Consider the following 12,312-nt stretch of genomic DNA (forward strand, 5'->3'; position numbering starts at 1 on the left):
ATGTTTGTGTGGACATGTACGTGACCCTGGAGGTAGCCATGGCAACCACAATGAAGGTCCCATTGTATACACTGCCGGCTGCAATTAGAGGACAGAAAATTGATACCCAAAGGAACGTCCGAAAGTTGCCAGCGATGACTAGGTGCCATTTACGTCACATCTTGAGTATATGGCGGCCTATAGGCAAAAAGGTCTAGCAGCGTCTACATACTAGTGATGGACCCAAATGTCACCATGGACCTGCATGTAACACGCTCAGAAAATGGACTGAATGTGGTCACTGGTCTGTTTTACTCAATGTGCCGCTATATATAATATTTATTAATCAGTATGCCTTTTTGCCAACATATACCCTGTACAGGATATGAATGGGGCCTAGCCTTCAGATGTTAGGAAAAGTGAACGCTAAAGACTGTTGCTATAGAGACAAGGATCGTCATCAAAACAAATCACAGCGACCTATGTATCGGAGATTGTCTATTGTTCACCAGAAACGTGTAGTAAAGTTTTTAAAAACCAGTGCAGGCAAAAAGAGAAGGTGCTGCATAGCAACCAATCAGATTCCATGTTTTATCTCATAATGAAAGCTGAGAACTGATTGGTTGCTATGGGCAACAGTGTTTAGTAAGGCCTCCTATACGTGTAGTTCACAGTGAACCCCCTGCCCTATGTATGCTGTGAATATTAGCTGCCATGTTGTATATGTCCTGATACCCTTTTTAAAGCAGGGATGACGAACCTCCGGCCCTTCAGCTGTTGCTAAACTACAATTCCCATCATGCCTAGTCAGTCTTTGGCTGCCTAAGCATGATGGGAATTGTAGTTTTGCAACAGCTGGAGGGTTGTTGGTTTCCCCATCACTCTCTGGCCCTGAGTAACGCCCTAAATGCTCTTATGCTCTGTGGTGGACCCAAAGCACAATGGGGGAGCATGGACAGATAAGCATTAGGCCCTATTTAGACGTCCACAATTCTTTCCGTAATTGCGTAGAGAAAATAGGATCAATGTATTTTAGTCGCCCTATTCACACATCTGTAGTTGTGTACAGGGCCATGATCTGTACCACAAAAAAAAAAGGACAGGCCCTAGGGTGGACTGAGATTCCTCCACGGACACACTAAAAGAACAATATGGAATCTGTATTGTTGCTTTTTCGTATTTGCAGATCAGCAAAAAATACAGATCATAATTTGCGGAATGCTAACGAAAAAAAGTTTGCAGAGTGAAAAAAAAAATACTGACGTTGGAATAGACCCTAAGATGTTTTTTATGTTTTATATATGGGCAGCAACATATAAAAAGTTTATAAGCGCTGGAGTACCCCTTTAAAAAAAAAATCATACTCACCTGCAGCTGATTCCCTGCCGCTGCGGTTGCAGTGATGCCCACTTTCTAAAAGTCACTGCTTTCTGGTGGAAGAAATGCGTATCCGGCCAATGTGGCGAGTCATTGCTGTGGCCGCTGGTTTCCTGAACAAGCCCGGAAAAGCGCTAAGAGGCGGGGATTGCGCACTGTCAGAATGGTGGCAACAGGGGACTGGTGGTGAATGAGTATGTAGACTAGCCAGACACGGCTTCATCCTGAACCAATGGTGTAGTAAAAGGCAGAGTTTAGACTATTCCAGCTGTGATCTGTGGGCAGAGCAGTAACAGCAGCTGACGGCTGTCACCTTGTTACCCCCCCCCCCCCCCCCCTCCCCCAGTAGAACGTATTAGACACTCGTCCTGTAGAAATTGACTCGTCTTAGTCCAGGAGATGTTTTTTTCCAAAATATTCAGCTGAATTTTATTCCCCCTTCTGCAGCGCTCCTCGCTCGTCCTGCATGTTATGCGCTGGAGCAGTAATGCGGAATGACCCGCGGTCAAGGACTTCAGAGAGGAATGTTTCTGACTGATTAGACAGGGAAAAATGGGGATTCACTGCACCTCGGGGGCCCCCGGTGATGAGCTCGGCCCCTCTATACCCTAATACTAGATGTGCAGAGCTGAATGGTGTCAGATTGAAGGGCCCGATCCATGTACATGGAGATGGGGCCCATATATCATTCTCCAGGGTGATACCTCTTACCTACACTGAGTAACAAAACCTCAGCTGTGAGCAGGTTAGTTTAGGAGATGGAGCAAATAAGAAGATTGTTCACACTGAGATATAACTTAATATCAAGTATGTTAAGTGTGCGTTTACACAGAAAGATTTATCTGACAGATTTTGGAAGCCAAAGCCAGGAATGGATTTGAAAAGAGGATAGATCCCAGTCTTTCCTTTATGACCTGATCCCTGTTTATAGTCTGTTCCTAGTTTTGGCTTCAAAGATCTGTCAGATAAATCTGTCTGTGTAAACGCACCATAACTTATTTTCATTATGCAATTATCACTAAGGTTTATTACATAAGGCCTGTAACCCAGCATCAGTACTGTACTGTACATTGGCATGCAGAATTATTAAACCCCCTCCCCCTTCCCACTTTAAAAAAAAAAAATCTCCAGTCTTCCAGTACTTATCAGATGCTGTATGTCCTGCAGGAAGTGGTGTATTCTTTCCAGTCTGACACAGTGCTCTCTGCTGCCACCCCTGTCCATGTCAGGAACTGTCCAGAACAGTAGCAAATCCTACTCTCCTGCTCTAAACAGTTCCTGACATGGACAGAGGTGGCAGCAGAGAGCACTGTGTCAGACTGGAAAGAATACACCACTTCCTGCAGGACATACAGCATCTGATAAGTACTGGAAGATTAACTTACAAATCTATATAACTTTCTGACACCAGTTGATATAAAAGCTGGGTACCGCTTTACTGGTGTTGCATTTAATAACTCCACTGCATTGGTCAATGAGACCAGTGCTCGATTATTATGGGCTGCTGGAGCCCATTGTAATTAAGCTCTGAGGCTTAGCTGGAAGCAGGGATTGCCCCTCTGCGATTGTGTTGGGGGGGGGGGGGGTTGCTGTCAGTGGGTGACTTACACTTAAAATGCCACAATTACGCCACTTAAGGGGTTAATGACGGGCGGCAGCAAGATGGTGTCATTAACGGTGAGGGCTCGGCTGCTATGAAGTGAACTCTGCTCCTGAGCGTGCTTTATAGCTCTGTTGCAAATACTGATGCCTGTCACCTTGATTCAGTGCGATGCCTATGCTCTCCGCCCAAAGATCTGACATGTCAATTCTTTGTGCGGAGGCACACAAGGCATTACATTAAATCAAGGTCACATGCTGAATTTCAAGCGGCATCCACGGTGCGGGTTCAGATTGAAATTCCCCCACCTTTACTCAGTATGAACGGGCCCTCACCAGCCGAATAGTGATTGCAGCTCTGGAGTATAATACAGGATGTAACTCAGGATAAGTAATGTAATGTATGTACACAGTGACCCCACCAGCAGAATAGGGAGTGCAGCTCTGGAGTATAATACAGGATGTAACTAATAAGTAATGTGATGTATATACACAGTGACCCCACCAGCAGAATAGTGAGTACAGCTCTGGGGTATAATACAGGATGTAACTCAGGATCAGGAGACATGCGGTGTTATTTACTGACCCCTCAGATATCTATGTGGGTGTCGGAGTCTCTCTATCTTTTCTCTATATAGAGGGTTGTTCTGTGTTGGCGTCACCCCCTCTCCCCTCCAGTAACAGCCATATGTCCTTATTTATAAAGCATATGGAGAAGTGTTGTCCTCATTTGTCACCATCATGTGAATGACCCTAACAGAAATGACTGTTCACATGTGGCTCTCTAGGTAACACCCTCCCCCCATTCTCCCAATATGGCTGCCATGTCTAATCTTTGCTATATAGATACATAACATAATTCCCCTGGAAGGCCCTGGATCCCACTAGTCTTTGACTATTTTGTGTCACATGTATTGAATATTTTTTGGGGATTTTTTTCTGTGCTGTGTGTGTTGCAGAATTCCTTTGTTCTGTATCCTCCGGAGCAGTCGCTCCCTCGCCGGCCTTCTCCGTGAACCGCCGTCCTCTAGTGTAACTTTTGATGAATGGTCTCCTCTTCTGCTGGTGACCTGATGACCACAGCGTCTCATCAGAGCGGGGAGAGATGGAGGATGGGGGGTCTCTGCAGTAATAAAAGCAAATGGCTTGTTTAATAGCAAAATGAAATCTGTGAACTGTACGTGATGTGCGCTGTATACATCAGACGACTAATAAAGCCGACACCGGCAGGGGGTATGAGAGGCAGCCGCAGAATAAATAACATGGAGCCCGGTTATTAAAGTTATTCAATAGTTAAAATCTGATCATTATTTCTTATGAGAACATGTACTTCACTCCACCGCATCTGCAATCACAATCTTACACAGTGTTTGTCACAGTCTCCATGAGAGCGGGGTTATTCTACCGGCATCTTGGGGTAATTATTGCAGCTATTTCCAGCTCTAAGCTTTTATATAAAAAATAATTCTACATAAGTGTGTACGTACATTGCTGATCCTGTATTATACTCCAGAGCTGCACTCACTATTCTGCTGGTGGGGTCACTGTGTACGTACATTACATTACTGACCCTGTACTAATCCTTAGTTACATCCTGTATTATACTCCAGAGCTGCACTCACTATTCTGCTGCTGGGGTCACTGTGTACATACATAACTGATCCTGAGTTACATCCTGTATTATACTCCAGAGCTGCACTCGCTATTCTGCTGGTGGGGTCACTGTGTACAAATACTGATCCTGAGTTACATCCTGTATTATACCCCAGAGCGGCACTCACAATTCTGCTAGTGGGGTCACTGTGTACATACATTACATTACTGATCCTGAGTTACATCCTGTATTATACTCCAGAGCTGCACTCACTATTCTGCTGGTGGGGTCACTGTGTACATACATTACATTACTGATCCTGAGTTACATCCTGTATTATACTCCAGAGCTGCACTCACTATTCTGCTGGTGGGGTCACTGTGTACATACATTACTGATCCTGAGTTGTATCCTGTATTATACTCCAGAGCTGCACTCGCACTGTGTACATACATTACATTACTGACCCTGTACTAATCCTTAGTTACATCCTGTATTATACTCCAGAGCTGCACTCACTATTCTGCTGCTGGGGTCACTGTGTACATACATTACTGATCCTGAGTTACATCCTGTATTATACTCCAGAGCTGCACTCGCTATTCTGCTGGTGGGGTCACTGTGTACATACATTACATTACTGATCCTGTACTAATCCTTAGTTACATCCTGTATTATACTCCAGAGCTGCACTCGCTATTCTGCTGGTGGGGTCACTGTGTACAAATACTGATCCTGAGTTACATCCTGTATTATACCCCAGAGCGGCACTCACAATTCTGCTAGTGGGGTCACTGTGTACATACATTACATTACTGATCCTGAGTTACATCCTGTATTATACTCCAGAGCTGCACTCACTATTCTGCTGGTGGGGTCACTGTGTACATACATTACATTACTGATCCTGAGTTACATCCTGTATTATACTCCAGAGCTGCACTCACTATTCTGCTGGTGGGGTCACTGTGTACATACATTACTGATCCTGAGTTGTATCCTGTATTATACTCCAGAGCTGCACTCACTATTCTGCTGGTGGGGTCACTGTGTACATACATTACTGATCCTGAGTTGCATCCTGTATCATGCTCCTACCCACCTTAAGGCGCTATTCCACTGAGCGATTATCGGCTGTTACGGCTTATAATGGTCCTGTGAATAGAAGGCAACGATCAGCCGACATCATTCATGTCGACTGATCGTTGCAGTCATTTGCTTTTCAACATGTTGAAAAACAAGCGACTGATATAGCAGCGATCTGCTGCCGTCGCTCCGTGGAATGGACTCTATGGGCTGCCGTCGCTCCGTGGAATGGACTCTATGGGCTGCCGTCGCTCCGTGGAATTGGCTCCCCTGGGCCCCTCTCGCACTCACCCGCTTGCTGCTGCTGCTGTGTGGAATAGCGGCGGCATTGAGCGGGGAACGAGGAGCAAACGAGCACTAATAGCGCTCGTTGGCTCCTAATAGTCGCCCTGTGGAATAGGGGCTTTACTCCTGATCTGTGGTTGGACTGGGTGATGGGAAAAGTGACAATGTCCAGCACTGAGGTCATCCTCTGATATCTACTCACTGTGCCCCCGGCTGCGGTCGGGATAAGGTCATAGATTCCAGCAGTAGGTAGAGTAAGCAGGAGGCGGCTGATGATGGATCTTGGATGGAGACTTCCGGTGACTTTATCCATCACCCAGGACAATGTTCTGCAGCTTGTACAATCGTGTATGTCACCTGCACAAATTGTGAGCAAAATCCTTAACACCAAAATTTACAGAGCGACTCCTATATGTCGGGTCACCCCGGTAATGTATGGCAGAGGAGGAGAGACTGGACAGGTACTCGGTAAACGCTCCTGAGCCTGTGCCCACAGAACATTCCGGATCTCGTGCTCTGATTATAATTATTATTTCCATGATGATTTGCAAAATTGTAGAGACTGCAGGATCAGCAGATCTGCTCTGTCTCTTCTATTTCTGGTGCAGTATAATTTTCCCGGCTTGTCTGTAGGTAGACGGTATTGTGTTTGCAATGATCCAGCAGATAAGACTCTGGTGTGGGTTCATCCTATAGACAATATTCTGTCTGGCACTTGCAGTAATGTATTTTGCTTTTTGCAGAAAAAAACAATCACCTGATTTGTATGGAGATCTATTTCTATCCATCTGCATACAGACTTTATGCAGATCACTTGGGGGGGGGGGGGGGGGGGGGGGGATCGGTTACAGCTGCCCATAGAAGTCTATGGAGAAGGGGAAGTGGCAGCTTCATATGGAGTAGGGATGTCACGATACCAGAATTTACAATACAGTTCAATACCAATACCAGCTTTCTTATTTCTATACTCGATACTAATTCGATACCAAATAAAGTTTGGGAAAAAAATATGTAAAAATACAAATATAATATATTTTTTTTGAAAAAAAGGGAACAGGGATTATTAGAACCTTTATTATGATTATTGTTTTTTTTAATTTAAACTTTTTTTAAACACTTTTTAATTCCTCTCTACCCCGCAGCATACCTCCCTGTGCACAACTCCCAGTATACCTTCTTAAGCACTACAACTTCCAGCATACCTTCTTGTGGTGATTTGTAGTGCACAAGTGGGTATGCTGGGAGTTGTGGTGCATAAGAAGGTATGCTGGGAGTTGTAGTACACAAGGAGGTATGCTGGGAGTTGTAGTACACAAAGAGGTATGCTGGGATGTTTTGTCGGGAGGCTGCTGCTGCACAACTGCAACTCCCAGCATACCTCCTTGTGCACTACAACTCCCAGCATACCTCCTTGTGCACTACAACTCCCAGCATACCTCCTTGTGCACTACAACCCTCAGCTTACCTCCTTGTGCACTACAAATCCCCAGAATTCCTCCTTGTGTGCAACTCCCCACAAGAAGGTGTGCTGGGATGTTTTGTCGGGAGGCTGCTGCTGCACAACTGCAACTCCCAGCATACCTCCTTGTGCACTACAACCCCCAGCATACCTCATTGTGCACAAAGAGGTATGCTGGGGGTTGTAGTGCACAATGAGGTATGCTGGGAGTTGTAGTGCACAAGGAGGTATGCTGCTGGGAGTTGTAGTGCATTAGCAGCCTCCTAACACAACAACTCCCAGCAGCATACCTCCTTGTGCACTACAACTCCCAGCATACCTGCTTGTGCACTGCAACTCCCCACAAGAAGGTATGCTGGGAGTTGTGGTGGACACAGAGGTATGCTGGGAGTTGTTGTGTCAGGTGGCTGCTAATGCACCACAACTCCCAGCAGCATACCTCCTTGTGCACTACAACCCCCAGCATACCTTTGTGCCCAAGGAGGTATGCTGAGAGTTGTAGTGCACAAGAAGGTGTGCTGCTGGGAGTTGTAGTGCATTAGCAGCCTCCTGACACATCAACTCCCAGCATACCTCCTTGTGCACAACAACTCCCCACAAGAAGGTATGCTGGGAGTTGCTGTGCCACTGTACCGTAGGACCCCGAGGGAAGGGGGGGGGCAGGATTGTGGACACCGGAGGGTGCGAGGGACCGCATTGCACCAGCAGGTCCTGGGGGTGGTGCGGTGCGGGGGACCCGGCTGCAGCAGTGGGAACTGGTGGGTACGGGGGACCCGGCTGCAGCAGTGGGTCCTGAGTGGGGGGGAATAGTTAAATGACTGCCGCCCGCGAGGTCGCGGGCCGCAGTCATTAGCAGTGGGGGCCGCTCCATATGGAGCGGCTCAGGAGGTGTTAATGCCGCTGTCAGGTGTGACAGCGGCATCTACCCTGTAAAATAGCTGTCACAAGCGATCGCTATGTGCCGGCTATTTAAATTTGGCGCCGCCGGGAGCGGAGAGCGTGCGGGCAGAGGAGGGGGGCAGGGGGCGGCACACAGAGAACATGGCTGGCGCTCAGGTAGCCGCTGGCCGTGTTCTCTGCACCATACTTTATGTTAAGCTGCGTTATTAGGCAGTTTAACATAAAGTATCGATACCAGGAAATTCTGGTACCGAACCTTTTTTCTGCCCGAAATATCGATAGTAGTATCGTGCATCACTAATATGGAGAAACAGTAACTACTGAAATCTTTAATGAATTATATCCCCCACTGCTGATTTCTCAGTTTACACTGCTCAGTACTGTCCTATAACGTCCTCCATGCTGCTACTTCTAAGGTTGTTATATAGAGATATAGCAGAGCAGGATCCCTTCTTCCGTGTATGGAGATGACATTCAGCTTGTCTGAACACTGATATAACTATATTGTAGGTATGGAAAGAAGAGGGACTCTTGAGATTGCCTTTCTTCTTTTGGTACAGGAACACCCAAACCCCCCCACCCCTCAATTACTCATCTAATCTCTCATTTACCTGTTGGTTTGTATGTGGTCTCTCTGTTATCTTATCTGTCAAAACAGTAGTCCAGTTTAAGGCCAAGTGCAGTTGTATTTGGTGACTAAAGGCCTCTCATACATAATAGAGAAAAGTCAGGCTCGCCTACTGTTTTCAGCAGAACTAGCCTACTGTTTATATGACATCCACCCTCTGATATATAATGTTGCAAAAGGGAAGGATCAGGCATGTTGGATTTTAATGCCCCATCTTTAAGTTCCTTTCCAAGGAGTCTGGCAATGGCTTTTCGTTCTCTTGAATATTTTTCGATGCCAAGGTGTATGACCTCTCCTAGACCTAGGGACACGTGTATGCATGGGATGTTACTAGAGATGAGCGAACCTCGGGCATGCTCCAGTCCATCCGAACCCGAACTTTCGGCATGTGATTAGCGGTGGCTGCTGAAGTTTGATAAAGCCCTAAGGCTATGTGGAAAACATGGATATAGTCATTGGCTATATCCATGTTTTCCAGACAACCTTAGAGCTTTATCCAAGTTCAGCAGCCCCAGCTAATCAAATGCCGAACGTTCGGGTTCGGATCGACTCGAGCATGCCCGAGGTTCACTCATCTCTAGATTTTACGTTTCCAGATAGTTTTAATAGTGTTGCAGTCTTGCTTTTTCTATAAATTCCCTTCATTCATTGTCTTCTCTCTCGTCTTTCCACAGTTGATAGTGGAGAAGACCACGGACTACCCCTCCACGGAGTATTCCCTAGTGGAAGATGTGGCCCTTCACTTCACCTGCTTAATGGACAGACTCAACGAGCAGCGTCTGTTTCAGCCCGACCTCTGCGATGTGGACATTGTGCTGGTCCAGCAGAAGAGCACCTTCCCGGCTCACAAGGGCGTCCTGGCCGCCTACAGCCAATTCTTCCATTCTCTCTTCACCCAGAACAAGCAGCTGCAGCGGGTGGAGCTGTCCCTGGAGGCCTTGACGTCTCGAGGCTTCCAGCAGATCCTCAACTTTATCTACACCTCTAAGCTCTTAGTCAATGGCTGCAACGTGCAGGACGTCTTAAACGCTGCGGCCGTGTTACAGATGAACGAGATTGTGACGTCGTGTCAGGAGCTCATTCACAGCAGGTCGCTAAACCTGTCCATGGCCAATGACATTATGGACACGGAGGACAATCGGAATGAGACCAGCGCCGTCATGCAGCCTCAGTTCTATAGGGAGATAAAGCAGGAGGTGGACGCACCTCCTACCAAAATCTACGCCCGGGAGGGCAATGATCCCTACTCTGTACGAGTAGAGGACAGTGTGAGTAAAGGACATATGCCCAATGCCACGTCGCCAAAACAGTATTTCAAAGATGAGGAAAGGAGCGGGGCCCGGATCTGTAAAATAGAAGGGGCCGACTCGGAGGAGGACATGGTGGAGAGCCAAGAGTCCTACAACCGAGAACAGATCATCGTAGAGGTCAACCTAAATAACCAGACACTAAATGTATCTAAAGGGACTGAGGGGAAGGGGGGTCCAACCGATCCGGTAGCTGTTCTAGACCGATCAGACGGGGACGATCGGGGGTCGGAGGAAGATGGGGACGATGAGAACGAGGAAGAAGAAGGCGGCCTGGAGGAGGAGGAGGACTTCCTTGACATGTTGGAAGATGAGGATGACGACATCTTGCCAAGCGAAGAGGAAGACATAGGGGAGCCCCGTGAGGAGGAGGAGGAGGAGGAAGAAGAAGAGGAGGAGGAGGAGGAAAAGGACAATGATGACTCAGCAGAGACAGCCAAAGATGAAAACTCCCCCGAGGACGGGAGCAAATCGCCAAGCGAGAATGACTCAAACAAGCTGAGTAAAGGCGCCAAAGGGTCGAGGAACCGAGCAGGTGGGGGGAGGCGGAAGAAGAAAGGGCAGGACGCTTTGGGGCAAAAGGCCAAATTTGACGAGAAACAGCACTTTCCCTGTAAGAAGTGCCCTAGAGTGTTTAATAATAGGTGGTATCTGGAAAAGCACATGAACGTCACCCACAGCCGCATGAGGATTTGCGATAAATGTGGCAAGAGGTTCCTTCTGGAGAGCGAGCTGATGCTTCACCACCAGACAGACTGTGAAAAGAATATACAAGTAAGTCTGTGGCCCCGCACGTCGCCTTATGTGAAGGGTTAAGTCAGATAGGAAATCACAATGGCCACTTCTTTATCCGGAGGTAAGATGGCGGTAACATTACGTCTGTCCTGCTGGTATGGGAAATGGCAATGGCAGATTCGATGGTGTATGTTGCAGTTATATCCAGAGCTGCATTCATAATTCTTCTTGCAGAATGTAGTTCAGGAGTTAGGAATTGTGGTTGTGCAATAGCTGTAGGGCCTCAGGTGTGACACCCAAGGTCGGCTGCATGCACAGAGATCTGTACAGATTTTTTTTCTGCAGTCTATATGAAGTTTTGTGCAACCTTGCCTGCATGCATTACACTTGGTTGCAGATTCTGCATGGTAAACGATACCATGGAGGGGATCTGCAGCCTGTGCTACTAAACGCTAGTGAAGGGATTTTGTTAGTGTTGTGATGTCCGAGTCATCTTGCACCTCTGTAGATCTCCTCTTACAGTCTGATACGTACTGACATTTCCATTCTGAAGCCCCATGGCTGTGTTTACACACTGTCCCAGATTCATCAATCAGACAGATAGCAACCAATCACATTTCATTTTGAGTAAAGAACTCTGAGCTGTGATTGGTCACTGTTTGTCTGGTTAAATCTGGGCCGCTGTATTTTGAAGATCAAAATATTTTTTTTTTATTAGTGGGTTTTCTTGCCATTTCATGCACATCACATGTAGATGCTTCAAAACTTGCACACTGCAAGCAACGCAATCTTGTGTTCAGTATGATATTGCTTCTAAAATAAGTAGTAAGGGTACAAACCCACACACCGTATACACAGCAGATACGCAACAAATACGCAGCAAATACGCAGCAGATTTGTTGGTACAGATTTGATGCTGTGTTCAGTTATTTAGATATAATCTGCGTTTTTGCTGCGTATTCGCTGCGTGTTTGCTGCGTATTTGTTGCGTATCGCAGCAGTAAATACGCTGCTTATACGGCGTGTGGGTTTATACCCTAAGGCTGGGTTCGCACTGCTAGTTGTAAAGCTCCACCCCCGCAGTGCTAGTTGTAAAACTCTGCCCTTGCTATTTTGCTAAGCTCTGCCCCCGCAGTGCTAGTTGTAAAGCTCTGCCCCCGCAGTGCTAGTTGTAAAGCTCTGCCCCCGCAGTGCTTTTACTAAAAGGACCTCTAAACTTAGAAGTGATGTTGTGATGAGTTTGTCCAGTGACTTAAAAGTTTCTCAGGGGGTGGGGCCTAGCTGGAGGAGGAACTTAAATTGCAATGTTGTGGTTGCATCTAGCTCTTTAAGCTCCACCCCTTTCTAAATACAATTTCATATT

General features: G+C 46.8%; 1 protein-coding gene across 2 annotated transcripts in view; it reads left to right on the forward strand.

The window, feature by feature from the left end:
• Nucleotides 1-12,312, forward strand: part of ZBTB47 (zinc finger and BTB domain containing 47) — a 39,129-nt gene that overhangs the window by 3,269 nt on the left and 23,548 nt on the right. For both annotated transcript variants that reach the window (XR_011361778.1, XM_069959305.1), the window contains exon 2: nucleotides 9,582-10,988. Coding sequence is in view for 1 of the 2 variants with exons in the window: in XM_069959305.1 (XP_069815406.1) it covers nucleotides 9,582-10,988 (1,407 nt within the window). In the remaining variant the exon portion in view is untranslated. The remainder of the gene's footprint in view (nucleotides 1-9,581; nucleotides 10,989-12,312) is intronic.

Source organism: Dendropsophus ebraccatus, chromosome 2, assembly GCF_027789765.1.
Source record: "Dendropsophus ebraccatus isolate aDenEbr1 chromosome 2, aDenEbr1.pat, whole genome shotgun sequence".
NCBI lineage: Eukaryota > Metazoa > Chordata > Amphibia > Anura > Hylidae > Dendropsophus > Dendropsophus ebraccatus.